At 41.9% G+C, this 27,881-nt stretch overlaps 1 protein-coding gene and 1 non-coding gene across 3 annotated transcripts in view; one reads left to right on the top strand and one right to left on the bottom strand.

The window, feature by feature from the left end:
• The window catches only part of MBOAT1 (membrane bound O-acyltransferase domain containing 1), a 108,186-nt gene extending 80,561 nt beyond the window's left edge, over positions 1-27,625 (bottom strand). Inside the window, exon 1 of one of the 2 annotated variants that reach the window (XM_068558334.1) lies at positions 27,165-27,625. In XM_068558334.1, coding sequence (XP_068414435.1) covers positions 27,165-27,260 — 96 coding nt within the window. In that variant the 5' untranslated portion in view covers positions 27,261-27,625. The remainder of the gene's footprint in view (positions 1-27,164) is intronic. The other variant, XM_068558333.1, reaches the window with a different exon arrangement.
• LOC137774361 (U6 spliceosomal RNA) lies at positions 16,195-16,301 on the top strand. Its single transcript, XR_011075882.1, has one exon. It is a non-coding gene; the product is annotated as a U6 spliceosomal RNA (small nuclear RNA).
• Positions 27,626-27,881: the final 256 nt, after the last annotated feature.

Below are 27,881 nucleotides of genomic sequence, written 5' to 3'. Positions count from 1 at the left end.
AAACTCTTCCAAAATATAGCAGAGGGAGGAACACTCCCAAACTCATTCTACGAGGCCACCATCACCCTGATACCAAAACCAGACAAAGATGTCACAAAAAAAGAAAACTACAGGCCAATATCACTGAGGAACATAGATGCAAAAATCCTCAGCAAAATACTAGCAAACAGAATCCAACAGCACATTAAAAGGATCATCACCATGATCAAGTGGGGTTTATCCCAGGAATTCAAGGATTCTTCAATATACACAAATCAATCAATGTGATAAACCAAATTAACAAATTAAAGGAGAAAAACCATATGACTATCTCAATAGATGCAGAAAAAGCTTTCGACAAAATTCAACAGCCATTTATGATAAAAACCCTCCAGAAAGTAGGCATAGAGGGAACTTACCTCAACATAATAAAGGCCATATATGACAAACCCACAGCCAACATCATTCTCAATGGTGAAAAACTGAGAACATTTCCTCTAAGATCAGGAACAAGACAACGTTGTCCACTCTCACCACTATTATTCAACATAATTTTGGAAGTTTTAGCCACAGCAATCAGGGAACAAAAGGAAATAAAAGGAATACAAATTGGAAAAGAAGTAAAGCTGTCACTGTTTGCAGATGACATGATACTATACATAAAGAATCCTAAAGATGCTACCAGAAAACTACTAGAGCTAATCAATGAATGTGGTAAAGTAGCAGGATACAAAATTGATGCACAGAAATCTCTTGCATTCCTACACACTAATGAAAAATCTGAAAGAGAAATTAAGGAAACACTCTCATTTATCATTGCAACAAAAAGAATAAAATACCTAGAAATAAACCTAACTAAGGAGACAAAAGACCTGTAGGCAGAAAACTATAAGACACTGATGAAAGAAATTAAAGATGATACAAACAGATGGCGAGATATACCATGTTCTTGGATTGGAAGAATCAACATTGTGAAAATGACTCTACTACCCAAAGCAATCTACAGATTCAATGCAATCCTTATCAAAGTATGAATGGCATATTTCACAGAACTAGAACAAAAAATTTCACAATTTGTATGGAAACAAAAAAGACCCCGAATAGCCAAAGCAATCTTGAGAAAGAAAAACGGAGCTGGAGGAATCAGGCTCCCAGACTTCAGACTATACTACAAAGTGACAGTAATCAAGATAGTATGGTACTGGCACAAAAACAGAAATACAGGTCAACGGAACAGGATAGAAAACCCAGAGATAAACCCACGCACATATAGTCACTTTATTTTTGATAAAGGAGGCAAGAATATACAGTGGAGAAAAGACAGCCTCTTCAATAAGTGTTGCTGGTAAAATGGGACAGCTACATGTAAAAGAATGAAATTAGAACACTCCCTAACACCATACACAAAAATAAACTCAAAATGGATTAAAACCTAAATGTAAGGCCAGACACTATAAAACTCTTAGAGGAAAACATAGGCAGAACACTCTATGACATAAATCACAGCAAGATCCTTTTTGACCCACGTCCTAGAGAAATGGAAGTAAAAACAAAAATCAACAAATGGGACCTAATGAAACTTAAAAGCTTTTGCACAGCAAAGGAAACCATAAACAAGACAAAAAGGCAACCCTCAGAATGGGAGAAAATATTTGCAAATGAAGCAACTGACAAAGGATTAATCTCCAAAATTTACAAGCAGCTCATGCAGCTCAATATCAAAAAACACAAACAACCCAATCCAAAAATGGGCAGAAGACCTAAACAGACATTTCTCCAAAGAAGATATACAGATTGCCAACAATCACATGAAAGGATGCTCAACATCACTAATCATTAGAGAAATGAAAATCAAAACTACAATGAGGTATCGCCACACACCGGTCAGAATGGCCATCATCAAAAAATCTACAAACAGTAAATGCTGGAGAGCATGTGGAGAAAAGGAAACACTCCTGCACCGTTGGTGGGAATGTAAATTGATACAGCCACTATGGAGAACAGTATGGAGGTTCCTTAAAAAACTAAAAATAGAACTACCATACGACCCAGCAATCCCACTACTGGGCATATACCCTGAGAAAACCATAATTCAAAAAGAGTCATGTACCACAATGTTCACTGCAGCTCTATTTACAATAGCCAGGACATGGAAGCAACCTAAGTGTCCATCAACAGATGAATGGATAAAGAAGATGTGGCACATATATACAATGGAATATTACTCAGCCATAGAAAGAAACGAAGTTGAGTTATTTGTAGCGAGGTGGATAGACCTAGAGACTGTCATACAGAGTAGAGTAAGTCAGAAAGAGAAAAATCAATACCATACGTTAACACATATAGATGGAATCTAAAAAAAAAAAAAAATGGTTCTGAAGAACCTAGGGGCAGGACAGGAATAAAGACGCAGAAGTAGACAATGGACTTGAGGACACGGGGAGGTGGAAGGGTAAGGTGGGACGAAGTGAGAGAGTGGCATGGACATATATACACTACCAAACGTAAAATAGATAGCTAGTGGGAAGCAACTGCATAGCACAGGGAGATCAGCTCTGTGCTTTGTGACCACCTAGAGGGGTGGGATAGGGAGGGTGGGAGGGAGACGCAAGAGGGAGGAGATATGGGGATATATGTATATGTATAGCTGATTCACTTTGTTATAAAGCAGAAACTAACACACCACTGTAAAGCAATTATACTCTAATAAAGGTGTTATAAAAAAAAAGATGTGGTACATGTATACAATGGAATATTACTCAGCCCTTAAAAAGAATGAAATAATGCCATTTTTAGCAACATGGATGGACCTGGAGATTATTATACTCAGTGAAGTAAGTCAGACAGAGAAAGGCAAATATCTCACTTATATGCAGCATCTAAAAAAATGATACAAATGAATTTATTTATAAAACAAACAGACTTAGAGAAGGAACTTATGGTTACTGGGGGTAAAGGGGGGATAGATTGGGAGTTTGGGATTGACATGTATACAATACTATATTTAAAATAGATAACCAACAAGGACCTACTGTATAACACAGGGAACTCTGCTCAATATTTTGTAATAACCTAAATGGGAAAAGAATTTGAAAAAGAATAGATACATGTATAACTGAATCACTTTGCTGTATACCTGAAACTAACACAACATTGTTAATCAACTATACTCCAACATAAAATAAAACATTTTTTAAAAAATGCAGGGAGGGTTAGCCAATTGCCCTCACAGGGAGTTAATACCAGCTCTGACTCCCTGCCTTTAACTACTATTGTACATCAATAAATGATTGGGAGGAAGGAAATGTGGGTAAGAGGGCTGGAGTTTGCCGGAAGCTTCCATACGGTGCTTATCTGTATCTGACTCATCTCACTTAGCATAATGCCCTCAAGATTCATCCACGTTGTCACAAATGGCAAGACTTCCTTTTTTGGGGGGGGGCGGAGGGCTGGATAATATTCTATTGTACATATACAAACCACACTTTTCTTTATCCATTCATCTGTCATTGGACACTTAGGTTGTTTCCATGTCTTGGCTATTGTGAATAATGCTGCAGTGAAAATGGGGATGCAGATATCTCTTCAAGATAGTGATCTCATTTCCTTTGTAAATATACACAGAAGTGGGATTGCTCAATCATACAGTAATTCTATTTTTAGTTTTGTGAGGAACTTCCACATTGTTTTTCATAGTGGCTGTACCAACAAGTGTTCCATCTTCAGTGATGCTTCCAACATACATATTCCTACTGTCCCCATTCTCCAGGTCCAACCACTTACAAATTCATGTGTCCTGACTTTCACCACCCTTCCTACAGCCTAGGGTAAGTGAATGAGAAACCACTTACAAATTCATGTATCCTGAGTTTCACCACCCTTCCTACAGTCTAGGGTAAGGGAATGAGAAACAGAAGGAGAGGCAATAGTGTGACCCTGTGTAGAATAGATAAGCACTTGCTCTTTGAAGCAAGTTTGCCGGGCAAGTTCTTCCCTGGCTGGCTGCCGGGCCTGAATCTGGAGGGTCAATGAGGCCAGACTGAAATGCCATCACTTTGAAGCAGAGCCCTGGCGGAACCTTTGAAGAAGTAGCACAGATCACAATATTCCATCATGGTACACCTTGGACAATGTAAAGGCTTTTTAACTCTATCTGAGTCTGGGACTTAAGAAAACCACATGAGAAAGAGAACATCTACTTCTGAAAGTCAGTAAACTAACCAGAAATTCAGAAGAAAAAACATAGAACCTTGAGTTATTCCCAATGACTAATTTCTAGTTAATTAAACAAGTTCTACACTCTGACAAGTGGAAAGCAAAGCATAAGCCATTCAGTTTTAAGCAAAACCTGCAGCCTGTAAATATGGTTATAAAACTATTTACCAAGTTGGTTGGAAACATTTATTTCAAACCTAAACATCTTTGGGATAAAAATAACTTCCTATGTTTTTCCGCTAAAACATCTTGGACCGTCACAACTTGTTCATTCAGATATGAATATAACGTCCTTCTGAGACATGAGAAAGGATTCCCAAGCTTCCTGGAATGTTTAAACACTGACCAACAGCAACTCTGTGTGCAATGAACATGTAATACAGAGGTCTAGGCTTCTCACCATGGCCACATTTTATTAATTCTGAAGATATGAGCAAAATAGTAAGCATGTGATATAGGAAAGAGCATCAATTTTGGTGTCAGACAACCAGTTCTGCCACTAACTAGCTAGGGTGTCCTTGGACAAGTGATCTAATCTTAATGAGCCTAGATCTTCTTGTCTTTAAAACGAGGAAGGGAAACAAATAATTGTTAGGATAATTCTGAAAATTCCATAACAAAATACAGGGATCACATCTAGTACAAGCATCTAAATGGCTCTTCCACAGTTTATGGGGAGTGTTCTCCAGGGCAAATGTCTACTATGGTTCCATAGAGCTCACTTTCTTCTTCCCACTTCCCCTACAAAAATAGTTCCAAATTCTTATTTTACAAATTTAAAACAATTTACAGCACCAGAAGAGGTTCAGCAATCTCTACCTTCGGCAAGAAGAGAAGGAAGAAAAGAGAGTCTCGGCACTAAGAGTTAGACTCCTGGATTAATTAATGTGAAAGACTAAGCAGAAAAAGAAGAATTTCCATAAGTCAGGTCAAGAAAGGAAGAAACTTAACAGCGCACTGGTTTTCTACCTAAGTTTAAAAGTGAAATGGGAACACTATACAGGCATACCTCGTCTGAATGCACTTCACTTTTCTGTGCTTTGCAGATAATGTTTTTTACGAATTGAAGGTCTGTGGCGACCTTGTGTAGTCAGATGATGGTTAGCATTTTTTAGCAATAAGGTATTCTTTAATTAAGGTGGGCACGTTGGGTTTTTTTTAGACATAATGCTATTGCACATTTAACAGACTATAGTATAGTGTAAATATAACTTTTACATGCACGGGGAAACCAAAAAAATTGCTATATTGAGATACTCGCTTTATTGCAGTGGTCTGGAACTGAACCCCCAATGTATCTGAGGTCTGCCTGTGTGAGGCGTAAGAGGCAACCCTGTGAACCTGGAAGAGCACCTAGAGAAAAGGACTCCAGGGTGCTCAGAAATGCCTTGGAGTCTTTGTGGGAACAAGACACGGCAGGCTAAGAACAGTAAACAACAAAACACATATCCACACCTACAAACGCAAACTCAGCCTTAGAAATAGCAAGGTGCCTAATCACCGTGGGAGACTTGACATCCTTAAGAGAGCAAAAATTCAGAACAAGCCCCTAAAGAAGTAAAGGCTCAGACAAACCTTCGGACAATATGCAAAGTATTTATGCTCCAGAAAGGCATGCTTCCTCTTAAATGACTCCTAGCATCCCAGGCAGCTCCTGAAGTGTAGATTGAGTCTGGTTTTTTTCCTTCCAGTTTTATTGAGATATTATTGACATACAGCACTGAATAAGTTTCAGGTGTACCACATAATGATATGACTTACGTACATCATGAAACAACTATCACAATAAGTTTAGTGAATATCCATCATCTCTTATAGATACAAAATGAAAGAAACAAAAGTTTTTCCTTGCGACGAGAAATCTTAGGATTTACTCACTTAACAGCTTTCACATATAACGTACAGCAGTGTTCATTCTATTTATCATGTGGTACATTGCATCCCTAGTACTTATTTGTCTTACAGCTGGAAGTTTGTACCCTTTGACCACCTTCATCCAGTTCCGCCTCTTTCCACCCCCTGCTTCTGATAACAACAAATCTGATCTCTTTCTCTATGAGATCGTTTGCTTGCTTTTGAAGTGTAATTGACCTACCACACTATGTTAGCTCCATTTATACCATAATTCGATGTTCCTATACATTTCAAAATGATCACCACAATGAGTCTAGTTACATCACCATACAATGATATTACATAGCTATTGACTATATTCCCCATTCTGTACATTTTATACCTGTAACTCATTTATTTTTTTTTTGGTTACTGTAACTTTTTTTTTTAAACATCTTTATTGGAGTATAATTGCTTTACAATGGTGTATTAGTTTCTGCTGTATAACAAAGTGAATCAGCTATACATACACATATATCCCCATATCCCCTCCCTCTTGCATCTCCCTCTCATCCTCCCTATCCCACCCCTCTAGGTGGTCGCAAAGCACCAAGCTGATCTCCCTGTACTATGCAGCTCCTTCCCACTAGCTATCTATTTTACATTTGGTAGTGTATATATGTCCATGCCACTCTCTCACTTCATCCCAGCTTACCCTTCCCACTCCCCATGTCCTCAAGTCCATTCTCTACATCTGCGTCTTTATTCCTGTCCTGCCCCTAGGTTCTTCAGAACCATTTTTTTTTTTTAAGATTCCATATATATGTGTTAGAGTAATATTCCATTGTGTATATATACCATATCTTCTTTATCCATTCATCTATTGATAGGCACTTAGGTCACTTCCATATCTTGGCTATTGTAAATAATGCTGCAGTGAACATAAGGGTGCATATATCTTTTCTAATTAGTGTTTTTGTTTTCTTTGAGTAAACATCCAGGAGAGGAATTGCTGGATTATATGGTAGTTCTATTTTTAATTTTTTGAGGAATCTCCATACTGTTTTCCATGGTGACTGCACCAGTTTATGTTCCCACCAACAGTGCAGAAGGTTCTCTTTTCTCTACATCCTTGTCAGTACTTGTCATTTGTTGTCCTTTTGAAATAGCCATTCTGACAGGGGTGAGGTAGTATCTCACTGTGGTTTTGATTTGCATTTCCCTGGTGATTAGTGATGTTGAACATCCTTTCATGTACCTGTTGGCCATCTGTATGTCTTCTTTGGGAAAATGTCTATGCAGATTGTCTGCCCCCCATTTTTGGGACCCAAACAGGGACGTGAACATCTGCTCATTTTTTAATCAGGTTGTTTGGGTTTTTTGACGTTGACTTTTCTGAGTTCTTTGTATATTTTGGTTACTAACCCCTTATCAGATATACTGCTTGTAAATATCATCCCCCAATTCATTAGGTGACCTTTTTGTTTGGTTGATAGTTTTCTTCAACGTGAAAAAGTTTTTTAGTTTGATGTAGACCCATATGTTCATTTTCATTTTTGTTTCCCTTACCTGAGGAGACATATCCAAAACAATATTGCCTAAGACAGATGTCAAAGAGCTTACTGCTTATGTTTTCTTCTAGAAGTTTTATGGTTTCAGATCTTACATTTAAGTCTTTGATCCATTTTGAATTTTTTTGTGTACATGATGAGAGAGAGTAGTCCAGTTTGATTCTTGTGCATGAAGCTGTCCAAAATTCCCAACACCATTTATTGAAGAGGCTGTCTTTTCCCCATTGTAAATTCTTACCTCCTTTGTCATAATTTCCCATTTAAGTGTGGGCTCATTTCTGGGCTCTCTATTCTGTTCCATTAATCTGTGTGTCTGGTTTTGTGCCAATATCATACTGTTTTAATTACTGTAGCTTTGTAGTATAGTTTGAAATCAGGCAACATGATACCTCCAGCTTTGTTCTTCTTTCTCAAGATTGTTTTGGCTATTCAGCACCTTTTGTTTTTCCATACAAATTTTAGAATTATTTGTTCTAGTTCTATGAAAAATGTCATTGGTTTTTTGACAGAGGTGGCATTAAATCTGTAGACTGAGTTGGGTAGTATGGTCATTTTAACAATATTAATTCTTCCAATCCATGAGCACAGTATATCTTTCCATCTGTTTGTGTCATATTCAATTTCTTTCAGCAGTGTATTACAGTTTTTCAAGTACAGGTCTTTTTCCTCCTTAGTTAGATTTATTTCTAGGTATTTCATTCTTTTTGATGCAATTATAAATGGGATTAATTTTGTAATTTTTCTTTCTGATAGTTCATTGTTAGTATAGAGAAATGCAACAGATTTCTGTATATTAATTGTATCCTGCAATTTTACTAAATTCATTAATGAGCTCTAGTAGTTTTTGGTGGTATCTGTAGGATTTTCTATGTAGAGTATCATGTCATCTGTAGTGTCAGTTTTACTTCTTCCTTTTCAATTTGGATTCCTTTTATTTCTTTTTCTTATCTAATTGCTGTGGCTAAGACTTCTAATAGAAGTTGAATAAAAGTGGCAAGCATGGGCATCCTTGTCTTGATCTTAGAGGAAATGCTTTCAGCTTTTCACCATTGAGTATGATGTTAGCTGTGGGCTTGTCATATATGGCCTTTATTATTTTGAGGTATGTTCCCCCTATACCCACTTTGTTGAGAGTTTTTATCATAAATGAATGTTGATTTTGTCAAAAGCTTTCTCTGCATCTATTAGGATGATCATATGATTTTTATTTATTTTATTTTTTATTTTTTTGGCAGCACTGCACGGCATGCAGGATCCCAGTTCCCCAACCAGGGATCGAACCAGTGCCCACTGTAGTGGAAGCATGCAGTCCCAACCACTGGACCACCAGCGAGGTCCCAAACATATGATTTTTATTCTTCAGTTAATGTGGTGTATCATACTGATTGATTTGTGAACCATATTGTACCCCTTGGATAAATCCCACTTGATCATGCCACTCCCTTCTTGCCTGTAACTTGTGTTTCCCTTGATGCTTTTAAGATTCTCTCTTTATCTTTAATTTTTGCCACTTTAATTACAATGTGTCTTGATGTAGTCCTCTTTGGGTTGATCCTGTTTGGGACTCTGTATGCTTCCTGGATCTGAATATATGTTCCCTTTCCCAGGTTAGGGAAGTTTTCAGTTATTATATCTTCAAATATGTTCTCTGCCCCTTTCTCTTTCTCTTCTCTTTCTGGGAGCTGTATAATGTGAACATTAGTATGCTTGATGCTGTCCCAGAAGTCTCTTAAACTGTCCTCATTTCTTTTTATTCTTTTTTTCTGTTCTCCTTCACTGATTTCCACTACTCTGTCTTCCTGCTCGCTGATGTAGGTCGATTCTTTAGACTCCCTCAGTCTTAAGACTGGGACTTCGTAGGAAATTCTGACTCAGAAAGATCAGGGGTGGGGCCTAGGAATCCCTGTGTTTAAAGTGTTGCCCAGGTGATTCTGATGGTGACCACTGTAAACAAGGACAACTTGAGCCACCTCATGACACCTTATGTCCTTAGGATGCCTTAAGTCCTTATGATACTTTGAGCTCCGTCCCACCCTTTTGATGGTTCCCATCTACTCGGCTCTTTCTGAAGAACAAATGCTGATAAATCTGTTTTCACATGTTCATCCAGGTATTCTTCAGTCAAATGAAAAACCAAAGCCAAGGCTATTCAGCAGGAGCACCCCATGCTTCTTCCTGTCTCCATCTTGAAGTGATTCAGGCTCACACCCACCCTTCCGGGTGCAGAGGGGACCTTGTCTCCGTGTCCTCAGCTGACCATGTGCTGGATCCTGTCCCCTCTCACATTTAACCCACTCTGCATCAAGTCTCTGTCAACTTCTTCTCCACAGGTTTTGTGATTTCTTCGCTTCTGTCTTTAGATATGGATAACTCCCCTCTAACTTTAAAACTGAAAAACAAACCTCCCCTTGGCCCTTCCTGCCATTGTCTCATCTCTCTTCTTCAAAGCCATCAGATTTCTCTTATGAATGGTCTACACATATGTCCATTTCTTCCCTAAACACTGTATCATTTTCCCTCTTCACCACTTTTCTAAAACTGCCTTCTCCACCATCCCAAACAATATTTTTCTCAAAAAATTCAACCCTCCTCCTCCCTTGAGGGCCCTGCAACACCCCTCCCACCCTCACCTATTTCTGTGCTACTAAATTACCTTTTTAATGCTGCCCTCTCTCTGGGCTCCTCCACGGGCATTCAGTGGGGAGTGTTTACCAGGGCAAGTCTCTGCTGTGGTCTCATCTCATTTCCGCCCTCAGTGAGTTTGTTCCTTTTCCTGGTTTCATCCACCCCACCCCAACCCATGCCAATGACTTCCAAATCTCCATCTCCCCAGCTCTGATCTCTCATGCCTCACACTGCCTTCAGGGCATTTCTTTTTTGAAATCCTGCTCTCATCTTAATATGGCTCAAGCAGAAGTCATTAGTTCACCTCTTAGTCAACCTCTGTTTCCAGTTTCTCCATTTCTGTCAAAAGTAGTTCCGTTCGCCAAGACACTCTTATACCCCCCTCTGCAACCCCATTGGATTTATGACTGGGAGAGCCCCAAAACAACCACCAGACCACCTGATATTTTGCACAATTATTTCATTCCTTTGGGTCTTGAAGATCTTTCCTTTTAATGTTTTTAAATACCCAAATACTATGTTTGCTTAAGCAAACACGGATGTAAAAATTTAAAAGTCTCCTTTATCCTCCACAGCAATCGGGGTGACTGTTAAGAGGGTCAAGGTCACTGTGACCACTAGCTACACATTGGTGACTATCATTCCAAAACCAGATAGATAAATAGATGAAAGAGAGAGCATTTTATTTTTTTTACTTTAAACAGGACATGGGATCATAATATACATACTGTTCTGCAACTTGCTCTTTTCACTCAATATGATGAATATCTTTCAATCTGACTTTATTTTCTCTAATACTTGTATATAATTCCACAGCTTGAGTATACCATAATTCAATCTAACTATTCCTCTACTGCTTAACATTTAGGGATCTTTCTATCTTTAAATGCCCATTGAGAAAGGTCACTCCTTAAACCACTGACTTACTTGTCAATTAATACTAAAACTAGGATCACTGTGGACCGGCAGCTAGATAAAGAAAGAACTCAGGGCAAGCAGGGAGGGACATCAGGAAGGAAGGGAGTAGACCCTGACAGTAGGAGTCTTCACCACACAGCCTCTGCTTGAATACTGCCTGGGATGGGGGACTCATGAACTCCAATGATGATCAATTCTTTTATCTACACAACTCTCATTAATAAGAAATTTTCTGACAATTGAAACCTACCTCCCTAAAGTTTCCATCCCTTGAGTTTAATTCTGCAGAGGACACATCATAATTATATTCTTCAAATGTCTGAAAACTACTATTGTATCCTGTCTAAGGCTTTTCTCCTTTAAGTTAAACACCTCTTCTTCCTTCTGTAATCCTCCTCATAGGAACTAGGTTCAAAAGCTCTCACCTTCCCTCTCACCTTATCTGATTCCAACACAAGTAATGTTTACCTGATAAAAAGAGTCATTCCTATGCGAGATTCTTTCTCACTTCCTGGGTTCACTAAATTTACTAATGTTTCAGCTTGGATCCCCACCTTCCCATTTCACTACAGTCAAAAAAAAAGTTTTCTTTCCAGCTGTCACTCCTTTCTTTACTCACTGCCTTCTTCTGCCCCATCTTTTCTGCCTTGAAGTATGAAATTCCTTCATCCCATAGAATCCCCAAAGTCGAGTCTTTTCTTACTCTTCACCAGATTCTAACTGAAAACCCAACTTCCCCTCCAAACGCCACCTACACTCACCTCACTTAAGCTCAGTGCTATGACATGAGCATTTTTCCCTATGAGCTTCAAAAATGTGATGAAGGTGGTGATGGGGAAATGATAGCAAACAACATCCACATAATTACTGAGCAGTTTATTAAAATCTTCCCTATGGATCACCTGCCTCATGTGAAATACACAAACACCCCTAATGTATATATATTAGCTTATTTTACAAATAAGGAATCAGGCTCTGAAAGGTTAAATAGCTTGTCCAAGGTCACACATCTACAAAAGACTGGCTCTAAGTCTAGAACCCAGCTCTTCAAAGTCTATTCCAGCATTGTTCCTACTATGTTAGAGCAAGGTAAGTTCACAGGACAGAACTCAGAAGGAAACAAACATTCATTACACAGCCTGGGTCTAAAATTTAGTCACTTTTTACAGCTTGCACTCCATAATCCCTTGAGAAGATTTTTGCATGAATTCTTGTGGCTTAAGCAATATACACTCAGAATGGTCCTGTTGAATGGACAACTGAGATGCCGAATAGCATTTCTATGGTCAAAACAATGAGGAAATATCTCATTGAGCAATGGTAAATGCCTGGAGAGTTTTGTCCAGGGGTGGTTCTGCTGTTTGATGTTACAGGGAGAGAAATATTTATCTTACTAAACAACTATTCATTCATGAAGATTACCTGATGAGGAGCCTGAGGATTCAGGATGAACCAAAAGTCCTTTATATCTTTACTGAAAGTGACTTAGATGCATGCAATGATTTTAATAAATCTGACTTTAAAGCAAAAGTGAATCTAAAGCACAAACACATACCAGTGTAATTGTGTGCTTTCTTTCCATTCTTCTGACTCGAAAATTCTCTAAAAGCACGCTGGTCCCAATGTTCACAGACATAGCACAACTAATAATCCCTGATTTAAAGTAAAAACCATCATGTTTTAAATAAAATTTATTTTTCAGAACAGTTTTAGATTTACAGAAAAATTGCAAAGATAATACAGAGAGTTCTCATATATCCTACAACCTATTTCCTTTATTAGCATCTTACATATAAAGTTTTCATTTGTCATAGTTAATGAACCAATATTGATACACTAGTATTAACTAAAGCCCATACTTTATTCAGATTTCCTTACTACCCAATGCCCTTTTTCTGCTCCAGGACCCGATCCAGGACACCACATTGCATTCACTTGTCATGTCTCCTGAGACTTCTCTTGGTTATGCCAATGGTTATACAACCTTGTGAATATACTAAAAAAACATTGAATTGTACACTTGAAATGGGTGAATTGTAAGGTACAGAATCCTAGATTAGAAAGAGGACATTAGTGGAAAAATTGGTGAAACTCAAAAAGTCTGGAATTTATTTAATGGTTATCTATCAGTGTTGATGTTTTACTTTTGACAAGTGTACCTAACATTGAGGAAAACCAGGGGAGGCAAACATAAAAACTGTTTGTACTATCAGTACAGTTTTTCTGTGAATTTTAAATTTTTCCAAAATAAGTTTGGTTTTTTTTTTTTAATTACCATAGAATGTGATCTATTATTATGAAGCGAAGGGCAAACCTTAGATGAGGTGCAAGTCGCTTCGTGAAATATTGGTGAGACACTTAGTATTTTCACTCGAGCTAAAGAGGGATAATTACAAAGTGACACAACAAAGGACTTCTCTGAGGCCATCAAGTTCAAGGCCTTCCTCAGGAAATGAGACGCATCAGTGGCACACCCCATCTATGGTTACCTAACCGGCATTTTATGGTCCTCATTGACGGCTACTCCACAGTCTGTGGCTCTTGCCATCTTTTGTCAGCTCTTTTACTCAAGTTCATTTCCTTTTTTGTTTAGGAACCTTCAGTCCAGTTGTTCTTAGAACCATTTTTCCTGCTCATTTCTAACTTCTCCATATCATCTAGAAACTTTGCAACAGAGAATCAAATTTCGACACATATAACTCTAATAAATATTTGAGGGTTGCCAAGCACATAAGAGATGGTTTTCCAGCTCTCCTAAAAACTTGTAAGTGGTCAATTTCTAAATCATTTTACAGCCCACTACCGTCTTTCTAATTCTCTCTGCCATTTCCACTAGCTAAGATGCACAGTCATAATTCACTATTGGTTATGACAGTGAAATTGGGCCCCACTTGGTATCTTGATGAAATGATTACTTTTAGTTTATAGCCTCCTTTCGCCCTTCTTTCAAACTAAGATAACAAAACTGGCCATCAGATAAAGATATCTATAAAGGCTCTCAATACCTCAGTAGAAAGATAAACACATAAGTCAACTTCAGTTTTGCAACTTAGGCTCACTGTAAAACTGAGGTAAATGTTAACTCGATAAGGCTGAGATTACAAAATAGTCCTTTATTATACTCTTTTCGTAAACTCCACCCCCAGACCCTACACATTAAGAAAATGAAAAATCTTTTTGTTCTTCCCTCCACGATGTGTAGAAAACAGCTCTCTGAGTAGAATTTCATATACAAATTGATTTGCTTCCCTTTTGTTCAATAACCTGCAGGCAGGTTAACACTTACTGTTTGGGGATGAATGGGCAATTCTCTTTTGGAACTGAGAAGGGAGGAAAACCAGCTCAACATCCCTAGTAAACAAGAAACAGAAGCTCTTTTTCACATGGTCTTATTTCCAGACTAAAGCACACAAATTCCTAAGGTGTTCTGACCTTACTCTAATGAGGAGGTGGAAGAAGAGAGATTCCAGAGCCCTGAAGGTCAATTTGCTTCAGCCAACATGCATGGAAATGCACACATTTCACCGGGAGAAACAAGAAAGGAAAATATACAGATACAATCCTTTTAGCTACATCCACTGAAAAGTAAAAAGAAAAAGAAAAAGAAAAAGAAAAAGCCTTGGAGGGGGGCTTTGCCCTCAAGAAGTGTTTCTTTACGATCTAAAACCAAGCCTTCCTTGCTACTGTTGAAGATCTTGGAATCACAGAATTCTAGAGCTGCGTTGGGCTTAAAGAGCATCATTTCCAGCAGACGGAGAGACCAAAAATTCCGCTGACACCGGGCCAGTAGAAGGCAGAGCCATTTTCATCCCTGGGGCACAAGGGAAAGGGAATCTTTAACGTCTTCATGCCTAAGTCCAGAGTGTACGCTCTCCCTCCCGGGGAAATTGGAGGCAAAGCCCATCTTCTGCTCGCCCTGAGCTCAGCGATCATCCCGCCGCCCCACCTGCCCCGCTGTACGTGGTCCCCATGTTCTCCATGTTCCTGGGGACCATGCCAATGTGGGAGACCCCTCCCCAAACCCATCACCCACCCCCACCAGCGCCTTTCAGCGTTTGCTAAAGGACAAGGCCGTTCCTGGAAGCAGAGAAGCAGAACCCTCAGAAAAGGCAGAAAGGAAGTCAATGTCACAAGAACTCTGTAGATGCAGATATGAATCAATCCCTAAGAGACACTGTTAAGTTTTTTTAAAAAGGCGAAGAGTGGAAGAACCGTACACTCTCGTTTGTGTCAGAAAAGACAAAAAGATTCTGTGTACATGGCTGCCTCGCCTACCTCTGAAAGGATGCCACTGGCTGCCAGTGGGGAGCGGATCTGAGCAGCTGCAAACTGGGGGGGTGGCGTGAGGGGGGCGTGAGGGGGGCGTACACCACAGGGACTGACCTTTCATTATACCCCCTTCTCTGCCTTGTGGTTTGATACTAAGTACATAAGCTACCTAGTCAGAAAACTCATTTTTTTAAACTGTATTTATACAAAATAAAAACCAAAAAAATTAATCAAACACAAACATTTTTTAATTAAAACAGATAAATATTTAAAATAAATGAAATTAAATTTTTAAAAAGGTAGAGCAAAAAATAATGCCAGGGATAAAAAAAAGTCTTTGGAGGAAAGAAGTCTCAACCCAGTGACACTCACAGTTAAACCACTTCATGAAATTTCACAAAATGACTTTTGAATTTAGCAACTTCCTCTAGGCCTTAGCAACCTTGTGTTGTATACCTCTGCTGACTGTTTCAAATGAGAAGTACAGAATGATGAATGAGACAAAAATGGGGGTGAGGGGGAGACAACCACTCTATTTTTTAATGACTTGTTTGAAATAAGAAGTTAGAACTCCCTGAACAAAACTTTTCCAGTACCCCTGCTCCTTTTTCAAATGAGGCTTTCAATCCCGAGCTTTGTGTTGTTGTTTTGGTAAATAGGATGTAATAATATGATGGTTGCGAAATCCCTAGCACCATCCCCCAGCCAGAAGTCCTAACTCAACACTTAGAGCTCCTTTCATGCTGTGTGGACTTTCAAAACCATACTTCAAAAAAGACTAACCGTGCTCGCTTCGGCAGCACATATACTAAAATCGGAACGATACAGAGAAGATTAGCATGGCCCCTGCGCATGGATGACATGCAAATTCGTGAAGCGTTCCATATTTAAAAAAAAAAAAAAAAAAAGATTAACCACTGATAACAAAGTTATAGGCAGAGCCCCACTATTATAAGGAAGTTGGTAAATGATTAACCGAGTGCATATTTTTTGGTTAACTAAAATGGGTTAATGAGTTCATCTTGTGGCAGATGATCACGTTTCTAAGCCCTATGGGATAGTGGGCTTTTAATAAAGCACATTTTTAACCCGTATAAACTACTTGAAGTTACTTTTCCCTCATTATTCTCTATCCTTCGGCTATCCTGGCAAAACTACTAGAAATTGTCATTAACAAGACTGCAGCAAGTTTTCCCTCTGTCTTGTTTACTGAAAGGGTTGACTTACTTAAAATAGAAAGCTTCTGAAAAGCATACAACCAAATACTGTTATTAAATTACACAGACTGAATTCTTTTTACAAGTTGCTGCTCCAAAAAGATAGTTCCAGATTGTATCTCCTTAGATATAATCTTTCCATGAAATTTTTCTTTATAAATGTAATTCAGAAGCCATGTTTCAAAAACACTTGGGAGTACTTGGGTATACAGCACTTTTTATATATAAGTGACTTGACTTCAAACTGCAAAAGGAAATTTGTACGTGTTGTTCACACACACTTGAGACAACTGGTCCAAAAAAATGATATTAATATCTGCCTTTATAATGGTAAGTAACGCATCTATCAACTCCACATAATGAAAACGGGAATGGAGAATTTTATATTTAAACAACCCAAGATTCACATTTAACTATCAGTAATTGGGCCATTAATTAACTCTCAAATCAGAAATTAGGCCTATTCAATCTGAAGTGTAGGGTCCAAATAATAAACAGGCCTAACCAGTGGGTAAAAAGAACTGGCTCCTAATTTTATCATCACTTAGTCATCCATTCCAGTGCAAATTATGTAAATAAAATTCCACTTCAGTGGAACCAAGTTTATTTAGTTCTTCCTTTGTACTAATAAGCATACCAAGATGACTAAGATCATGACTAAGATGAGCCTCACTCACTGCCCAAGAAGAAAGGTCATCTTTTCTCGGCCTCAGTACCTCTGCTCAAACAGCTTCCTCTTCCTGGCATATTCTGCCTGTCCTACCAGGCCTCACCCCTGCACTTTCCCCTTCTCCTTCTAAAGCAGCAGCTCCCAGGAAGCTCCCCTCACCTTCCCCAGGACAGGCCCAGGAGTGCTGAGGCCCGTGCGTACACATTTTCTGGAGCATTGAGCACATTGCTTTACAAGAGTTTACACGTAATAAAGTAATTTACCAAGTGCGTATTGGTTTGTCTCCTAGAAGGCAGAGAGCCTAATTAACCTCTGTATCCCCCTTCTAGCCCAATATTTGGCATCCGGTGCTCCATAAGCAACTACAGAGAGAAGCCTCTCAGAATCAGGCAGGGCAGAAAGACGATAAATATCTGAGACATAAAGTAAGAGGCACCATGTGGGAAAAGAGAATGAAATATTGCCATTTGCAGCAACATGGATGGACCTAGCGTATATCCTACTGAGTGAAGTAAGTCAGACAAAGACAAATATTACATGATATCACTTATATATGGAACCTAAAAAATAATACCAATGCATTTATATACAAAACAGAAACAGACTCACAGACATAGAAAACAAATTCACGGTTACCAATGGGGAAAGGGAGGGGGGAGGGATGAATTACAAGTGTGGGATTAACAGATACAAACTACTATACATAAAATAGGTAAGCAACAAGGATGTACTCTATAGCACAAGGAATATATGTACTGTATATTCAATATATTGTAATAACCTACAATGGAATAGAATCTGAAAAATATACATGTAACTGAATCACTTTGCTCTACAGCTGAAACTAGCATTGTAAATCAACTATATATTTCAATTTGTAAAAAAAGACAGAAACACACACATAACCAATATGCAGACAAGTAGATATGCATATACAAAGTCAATAAACATAATCCCTCCCACCAAAAAAAGAAGCACATACAGTATGGAGAGAGTACTATGGAGAAACAAAGAAAGTAAAATCGGATCCATTTGGCCCTGGGGGCGGCGGGGGGATGATCTATAAGGGGAGAGGAGAGAGCAAGGCCAGGGTTACAGAGAGCAGACAGGAGGGGATGAAAAAGGAAATGAGGATGAGGACTAATGTCAGGGAGAGGGAAAAGTGTGAGCAGAAGCTGGAAGGTGTGAAAGACGCAGTGCATCTGAGGCACAGGAAAGAACTCATCTGCTGCGCTGATGGTACAGCGCCCAGGGAAGCAGTGGCTGGGATGCAGGGCAGTGACTAGAGCAAAGTCTGCAGAGGCAGTCGTGGGTGCGAGCCCTGCCTCTGCCCCTGCCCAGCTCCCAGGCTGCCCACCCTATTTGTGTGCAGCTCCAGGAAGACCACAAGGCTCAGGGTCAGTCGCTGGCCGCGGCCTTACCAGGACTCTGGGCCTCCAGGGGACACCTCTACCTGCCAAGTACCCTGCCGCTCATCCCTGAGCCTCCTGCCCAGCATGCAGGCTTGCAGTCATGGGCTCCCGACTTCCTCCTCCTCCTCCACGACTTATCTTCCCACCACCGACCTCCCTCCCACTGCTGAGGTCCTCCTCAAAGTCCTCCCTCTGCTCTGCTTCGGAAGCCTCAGTGTCTTCCCAGCTCTCTCCCTCCGCTCTTAGCCTTGCGGGAGAACTGTCCGCCCCCAGGCGTTTGCATTCCCATTTTACCACCACAAACGGCAAGGAGAGAGAAGAAAGTCACTGCTTTTCCAGATTCCCCCACTGCTGCTTTGGACCATTTTTCTTCCACCATCCTTCTGTCATTTTAGAATATACTTGTGGACTAAAAGATATAAGTGCTGTATAAAGTCAGCCAATTACGTGAAAGTAGCGTATCTGCCTTTACTGTGTTTGTCATTAACCTGAATAGAAAGACCTTTAAAATTGACTTCTTTAGAAAGCATTTGAATGCATTTTGTTTGGTATTGTATTTATTCAATGAAGTGTTTAAGTAGTGCCAAGTGTGAACTGGGCCCTAGGATGGTGTCGGTTGGAGGGAACGGGGGTGGTGGGACTGAAAGAACAGGGCAGGCTGACCCCCGCTCATCAGGCTCAGCTGCTGCCTCCTTTGATAAAGGGGCTAAGAGAGCTCTTCCAACGCCCTTTGAGAGGCACCATCCTTCCAGCCAGGAAGTACCTCCCTCCAGACCCCACTCAGGGTCCTAACATTAAATGAGATGCGCCCTGGAGAGCGGCTGGCTGAGTGCCTGATAGCAGAGCCTGTCATACCCTCTCTGGTCCTTCTTCATTGTCAGGATCTACCAGTCTACCTCCACCTTCCTGGAGAGTTTAGGTACCACAGAGTCTTTCTCTCCACCTCACATCCCCAGTCACCTGGGCAGCTTCAATGTTTAGGAGGACGATCAATCAAATCCCCCAGTTCTGGGCTTCCCTGGTGGCGCAGTGGTTGAGAGTCTGCCTGCCAATGCAGGGGACACGGGTTCGAGCCCTTGTCTGGGAAGATCCCACATGCCGCGGAGCGACAAAGCCCGTGAGCCACAACTACTGAGCCTGTGCGTCTGGAGCCTGTGCTCCGCAACAAGAGAGGCCGCGATAGTGAGAGGCCCGCGCACGGCGATGAAGAGTGGCCCCCGCTCGCCGCAACTAGAGAAAGCCCCTCGCACAGAAACGAAGACCCAACACAGCCAAAAAATTTTTTAAAATTTCTTAAAAAAAAATTCCCCCAGTTCCCCGGCTTGCTAAACTGAATCGACTTTCACCCCTTCTCCCATGTCCACACCTTGACTTTCATCCTTGCCCAGGGAAGCTTCACTAGGAATCTTCAACTTAAATAGCCCGGCCCCCGGCTCTCTCACTTCCCCTGCACCTGCTCCTCAAAGTCCCTCCAATCTCCAAATGCTTCCCTTTTCACTGCCATCACCTCCAACTACTTGTCAGCATCTTTCAACACCCTTACTTCTTAACGTTCCAACAACCTTCCCTGCACACGTCCAGCTATTTATTTTACTTTTGCTCCTAGAAGGAGCTGCTGAAAGACAAAAACCACACATTGGCACAAATCCTGAAATTTTTGATTTTCAGGGCGTTGATTATACTCAGCAACCCATTAAACTGACCCCAGGCTGCTCCTTCTCTGCTCCCCCATAAAGACTACTCTAAACACCCACTCATTGTCAAAAGCCCCCGCTCCACCTCCATCCCTGCATCCTTCAGCCATGACCTCCTGCCCCACCTCACGAAATGAAAATCCGTTCACATCTTAAACCCTTCAATGCCTTCCCTTTGATGGTAGTAATGCCTCTAAACTTCAGGTAGCACAAGAATCACCCGGGTAGCCCTGTCACTCGGATATGTATTCGGATTCACTAGGTCTGAGTCAAATCCCAGAAGCATATTTGGCAATAGACACTGGTGATGGTCCATCCACCAAATGTGAGGAAAATCAGTCCATAACAGGGGTCTCAAACTCCAGTCCTCAGGCCAAATCCAGCCCCTGCCTGTTTTGTGTGGCCTGCATGTTAACTACGTGTTTTTACATCTTTAAAGGGTTGGGAAAAAAATCAAAAGAAGAAAATTTCACAACACGTGCAAATTACATAAAATTCAAATTTCAGTCCATAAATAAAGTTTCATGAGAACACAGCCAGGCCCAACAATTTACATATTGTCTATGGCTGCTCTCACGGCACAATGGCACAGTTGAGTCGTCGCAACAAAGGCTGTACTGGCTGCAAAGCCGAAAATATTTACTGTCTGGTCCTTTATAGACATAGTTTGCTTCCCCCTGGCCTGCAGGATGAAGTACAAACATCTCACCAGAGCCTCCCAGCTTCCTCATGATGTGACCCCGGCCTCCCTCCCCAACCTAGAGTCCCAACGTCTTCACCAGCCTCACCAGCCACTTCAGTGGACTCAGTTCCTTGAACGAAGTGCACAGTTTCACACCTCCCCACCTCTGTACGTGCTGTTCTTTCTACCCACTTTGCCTGACAAATACCTCTTTGGCCTTCAAGACCCAATTCGTAGTCCTCCCCACCTGTGAGATGCTCTCTGACAACCACATCTTCCCCACCCCCCCCCACCGCTTCCACTGTCCTTAATTAATTTGTATCCCAATTATCTGTATACAGCAGTCGTTCTCAAACTTTTGGGCATCCCAGCGCCACCTAGAGGGCTCATTAAATCCCCCGCTGGCTGGGTCTGCCCCCAGAGCAGCAGACAGGGTGCCAGGCGGAGAATAACATTTCTAACAAGTTTCAAGGCTGATGCTGCTGGCCCAGGCACCACACCACACAGGAGCAACACTTCTTGACTTCTGTGTCCCCACCCCACCCAACAATGAGTTTTTCGAGGATGGACCCTATTTTATTCATGTTTGAATGGTAGCAGCCTCACCCAGTCCCAGGAATTCCTGGAACACGGCAGAAACTCAGTATTTGCTGTTTGTAGTCTAACCAAATGATGTTCCTCCCATAAGCCAATGATTTCACTATCAGACAACGAAAGGGAAATTAAGTGGGGAGAGGAGACCTAGCCTTGTAGGAACTACTGAGGCCAAAAAAATTAATGAACTGGATCTCTGCAGGACGGACATTCTGTGACCTGCCATATGCATCCTGAGCTGGGGTCAGCTGGAAAGCCCCAGGGTGGAGAGTAGATTGTTCAAGTCAGAAACCCAAGAGTACAGCCTGGAGGCAGCACCAACAGGGGGAATGTTCGGTAGAGGACCCTCCCCACCTCTCCCACAAAGATCCATCTCTCTCCACTTTAAAAACAAGATTCTATATCAAAGTCTGATAATGTATATCATTAGCATTGGCATATATTGCTACTAATGATAAGCATTTGTTGAGCATGCTACTACTTGCTTGGAATACCAGGATAGATAAAACCTAGACTTCAAGGAGATTTTAAATTAGTTTGAAACTCAGTATTATAAACCAGGCAGGATACCTAACAAAATAAGGTAACATTTTGTGTCAAGTGTCAAATATAAACCGTGTCAAAGGTAAACAGTAAATTCCACAAGAGTCCAAGGTGTCCTGTGGCTTTCCCTTCTCTGCTCCACTAAGGTACCACCTACAAACCTCTATTAGTACCTACATAGGTCTGTGAGGACATAGCACTTCTACAGGTCTTTTGTCTCCTCTATGGGCGTATAAACTCTTCAAGGATAGAAACCTTGATTTTTTTTTTTAATCCCTTTATTTCTAAGACCTGACCAAGTCCCCGGCACTACTAGTGTTAAATAAATATTTAATTGATTTAATAATGACTGTGGAATGTGAGCTGAGCTTCTAACCAAGGGCAAGACTTAGATAAGAAGAGAAAATTGAGGGTTGGGCTTTCCACAAACAGGCAAAAGAACCAACCAGGTGACTGAAAGCTCCAGGCAGGTATAGAAACTGTGGTCAGAGGCCCCGGTGGAATCATCAAAACCCACTGCTGATATCACCATGAGTCGAGAGGGTCAGGCCTTCAGAGCTGGTCTTCACTGACCTTGCCTTTTAAACTGTAACACAAGCTTACATAAATAGGCCTAAACCTGGACTGCTTTAATCTCAAAAACCATTTCCTGGATTCTTATCTCCTTGTCTACTTTTCCTTTGCCCCTTTTTCTGCTGATGCTAAACTGGGTGGGGGTGGGGGTGGGGGTGGAATTGAAATCCAGACAAAGAATCCTAATTTCATACTGAATTGATAGTTTATGCAAATAAAGACAAATTTGGGGGATTCCAGTTGGTAAAAATAGCCTTGGCACTCAGCATTCCCCACCACCAAATTGCAAATTCCTTAAAGCCAGGAATTTCTCCTCTTGCACAGCTCCTAGGATATGACCGTGTACCACACAAATTAGGAATGTCAGTATTACCGCGTCTATCCTGGTAGCTGAGTCAATTTTGCAAACTTCAAAGGCTAGGATAGTTTAAAGAGAGATCATGCCATACCCCACGACCAAAACAGAGTGGAGAGGGCATGAGCAGATGATTTAAACAAAAAAATCAAACAAAATAGTCATCCTCAGTTCTTTGCCCGAGCTCCACATCTGCTCGAAAGAAACTCATTCTAGAAACACAGTTTTCAACAAACTCATCTGTGAGGCACCTGTGAAGGCCCCTAAGTCATCCATTTCCTATACTCTGTATCTGAACTGCTGTGCTCTAGTCTCTAATTAAATAAGATGATTTTGCTTTTAACATCTTTAGGAGGAGGCCAGGCTAGTAAAAGTCCCTGGAAACTAAAAGCATAGACTTTTCCTGAGTATAGTCACAATTGCACACAGGCTCCCCCCATAAGCTAACAGAACAGATAAATGGAAGAATCAGATGAAAAATAATTAAAGACAGCCACTATGGAGAATAGTATGGAGGTTCCTTAAAAAACTAAAAATAGAGCTACCATATATATGATCCAGCAATCCCACTCCTGAGTATATATCCAGAGAAAACCATAATTTGAAAAGATACACGCAACCCCAATGTCCATTGCAGCACTATTTACAATAGCCAGGACATGGAAGCAACCTAAATGTCCATCGACAGACGAATGGATAAAGAAGAGGTGGTACATGTATACAATGGAATGTTTGTTACTCAGCCATAAAAAAAAAAATGAAATAATGCCATCTGCAGCAAGATGAATAGACCTAGAGATTGTCATACTGAGTGAAGTAAGTCAGACAAAGACAAATATCATATGATATCGCTTATATGTGGAATCTAAAAAAATTGGTACAAATGAACTTATTTACAAGACAGAGTCACAGATATAGAAAACAAACATGGTTACCAGGCGTAAAGGGTTGGGGGAGGGATAAATTGGGAGATTGGGACTGACATATACACACTACTATTTATAAAATAGATAACTAATAAGGACCTACTGTACAGCACAGGGAACTCCACTCAATATTCTGTAATAACTTATATGGGAAATTAATCTAAGAAAGAGTAGATATATGTATATGCATAACTGATTCACTTTGCTGTACACCTGAAACTAACATAACATTTAAATCAACTATACTCCAATAAAAATTTTTTAAAAAAGACTCCTTCACTCACATGGTAGCATGCTCAACAGATATTTCAGGTTTTGCAAATAATAAACAACTTGACACAGGGAGACCCAGAAGCCAAAGACATTCTCACAAGTGCAATCAATACAGAAATTACAAATATAAGTGTGAAATGCTAAGACGTTAAGAAAAGGATTCACTATCTTTAAGTGGCATATGAAGAACCACTTGGGCAACTTGAGGTATATGTTTTATCACTGTTAGCAAATCGCAGGCCAATTAAAAGTCACTCTTTAATGGGCCAGGAGCAAACATGTATCACGGACTGGGCTCTTATCCTAGGACTGTCCCCAGACGTGGCTCCACTTTTCTCTTTCCAATTTTGTGCCCCAGGGGGAGCCCCTGCAGACCACATCGCCCAGGTGCCCCTGGCCAGCCACCCACTGGGGGCCACTGCAAGAGATGGAAGGGCCAGGGGATGGGGAGCAGAAGGGCTGTGGTTCTCTCTCTACTTCCCCCCTGTATCCTGGCAACAGGACTTTCTCCCCTTTCCCTTGCTCAGGTCTTGGTACCTGAACATCCTTTATTGGTTCCCTTAATGCCACCCACACCTCTCTAAGTAGTTCATGAAAGTTTCTTCATTGCTATCCATTGAGTTGAATTGTTTCCTGCCAGGACCCTGTCTGATACAAGAACCATAGGGCATTTTATATCTATATAAAATGTCTCGACTCCAAAAGGTAGGTCTTTTTGTCGTCTCCCATTTTACACGTGAAGACACTGAGGCTCCGGGAGGGTAGAATACCAGCCAGCAGTCATAAAGGAAGTTTTCTGGCAGAGCACAAATTACCCCCAAGTCAGTCTAACAACTAAAAAGCCCTTGAAAGTGCAAGGGAGAAAAACACATCAAGCTTCCAAACTCTCAAGCCACAGTTTAGCCTCAAACCACATTATTTATGGTTTGGGATTCTCCCTCGGCCTGAAATGAGCCAGCTGGGGCATTGCCCTTTAAGTGCTTCTTCCACCGAGAGTCGCTTAGATTTGACCCTGCTGGAGGGCAGTGGGGTTTCCTAAGATCTAAGAGATCACAGGTGCTCCTTCCTTGCCTATCGCCCACATTTTTCCTTCAGTTCATCCCAGAAATCCCTCCCTTCCAGCCTTAAACATCCCACAGGCTCTCTTGTTCTTTTTTATAAATTAAAACCAGAATTCCTTTGCCAGAAATCCAGGAGATGGAGGATGAGGGTGGACGCAGTTACAAAGCACTTAATAACATCAGCCTAGGCACCTCTCAGTCGCCAATCTCTGGGATTCATTAACAATCTAACTCTTTCCATACAAAAAAACCTCCCTGGATTCCTCTTCTCTCTAGCTGTGCTGAATTGCTGAAAATGGAAAATGCAATTAAAATAAATTGTGATGGAGAGTAGAGGGGTAAGTACCAACAAACTCCCCTGAAGGAAATTCAGCTCTGAGTTATATTTCATTTCAGGGCTGAAGAATTTGCTATTATTTCTGCCTTTGCAGGTCCCTGGCAGTCACTACACCCTCACTACAAGAACAGGCGTTAGCAGCTGATACCTCTCCCAATTTCCTGACCGTCTGGATTTTACAATTGATGGCCGACAGTCAGATCAGGTGGAGTTCTGAATCAGATGCTCAGAGGGAGCCAGGTGGGAGGGTGGCTCAGTAAACAGCATCTGAATCAGGGAAACATCTAGGTCTCACTTCCTCGTTGCTGAGGGAATGTGAGTGGAAAGAGCAGCAGGGAGACCCTTGTTTGAAGGAAAGAAGAATTTTTTAAAAGATCACTAGCGGGCCCTCCTCCAGCATGCCTCACCCAATTCCATTTAAATAACATACAGCTGACCCTTGAACTACATAGGGGTTAATCTGTCTATAATTTACTGTCGGCCCCTTGTATCTGTGGTCCCTCGGAATCTGCGGATTCAAGCAACCTCGGACGGTACAGTACTGCAGTATTTTCTATTGAAAAATATACACATATAAGTGGGCCCATGCAGTTCAAACCCGTGTTGTTCGCGGGTCAACTGTATACTTATTGACTCACTGCTAAATACAGGGCCTATCTAGCCTGCAGCACCTAAAGAGACAAGAAAAGGGGTTAAGATAGCCTCAACCCTTGGGAAAATTTCTTACCTGGAATTACTGTTGTGTGCTGCCATTTTCAGTTTTAATGGTAGCAGACAGTTGCTGGACGGTCCAAATACCTGCAACAGTGCCTCTCTTCTCCCACTAACCTGTCCTACTAGGGAGCCTGGACCCCCGAGGGTAGACTGACTGAATAACCTAAGGCCCTCGGAAAACCACAGCATCCTGTGTCCCTCCTCCCTAGCCGATGTTGATCACAGGTGGTAGAGAATAACTGTCAACCCGATTTCACAAGCCTCACTGCCGAAAACCCAGGTCTCTCATTCAAAAGCTACAGGCTTTTGCTTATAGATCACTCAGGTTCAGTTTCTAAGTAAGTTCACCTAACTTAAAGATAATAAAGACTTGACTACACTGAGGAAAGAAACACTTTGAGTCATTTATCAGAATGTTTTAGCCCTGGGTTACAGGAAACGAGGAAACCCAAAACTTCAAACAAAACAAAAAAAGTTTATTCGAACCTTCTGTGCAAGGTATACCAATATTTTTCACACTTACAGGAGAAAAACATCAATCGAAAACCAACAAACAAAACTCCACCTGTCTAGTTTGTAGCAGTGAAATCTGCTATGGGGGCGGGGACGGAGGTAGATAACATCCCCCCCGACCCCCCCGCAGGCTTCACGCCCGCTCCGGCTCGGGGCGGGGGGTTCCCGCGGGCCGCCCGCCCGCCGTTACCTGGTCCAGAGGGATGCCCAGAAGCTCGCTGAGCGGGTGCAGACAGGTGGAGCCCGTGGTGCGGTAGGAGAGGCTGGGAGGAGGCTCTGCTGCCATCCTGCATCTTCGGGAGGCGGCAGCCCCGGCCCCAGGCCGCGCCACCCCGCTCGGCGTCCTCCCGCCCGAGTGCGCGCGGGCGGCTGTCCCGAGGGCCGCGCGGCCGCCTGGCTCGCGGGGACCGAGCGGCGAGCCGGAGGACGCGACCCAGCGCAAACTCTCGGGGCGCAAACTTGGCGTTGGCGCAGTGGCCGCAGGCGCGGCAGGAGGGCTGCGGCCGAGAGCGCTTGCTTCCCGCTCCCCTCCTCTCGCCGCTCATTGGCCCGGCCGCCCGGGACTGCCCGGGAGGAGGGAGGAAGGGAGGGAGGAAAAGTGGGGACTCGGAGCCCGGCCCTCGAGCGCCACCCGGCCCGCCCTGCCCGGGCCGACCCGAGAGGGAAAGCGACAACAAGGGCGCCGCCGCCTAGCCCGGCGCCTGGTGCGCGCGGCCCCGGGGGCGGGAGGAGCCTCTGCTCTTCCCTCTCCCGAGCTCCTCATCCTCCCTCCCCGCCACAAGAAACGACCTCCACCCCGGTCACCCCGGCGGGCTCCCTGCGCCAGGGAGCACCCTGACCCCACCCCGTTCTGGTTCCGCCGCAGCGTCGGCACCCCGGCCCTCCCGGTCCCCGCGCCGGCTAAGAT

This window comes from Eschrichtius robustus, chromosome 12 (genome assembly GCF_028021215.1).
Source record: "Eschrichtius robustus isolate mEscRob2 chromosome 12, mEscRob2.pri, whole genome shotgun sequence".
Classification (NCBI taxonomy): Eukaryota; Metazoa; Chordata; class Mammalia; order Artiodactyla; family Eschrichtiidae; genus Eschrichtius; species Eschrichtius robustus.
The sequence above is the reverse complement of the archived record's forward strand: the minus strand, read 5'-3'. Positions and strand labels throughout refer to the sequence as shown.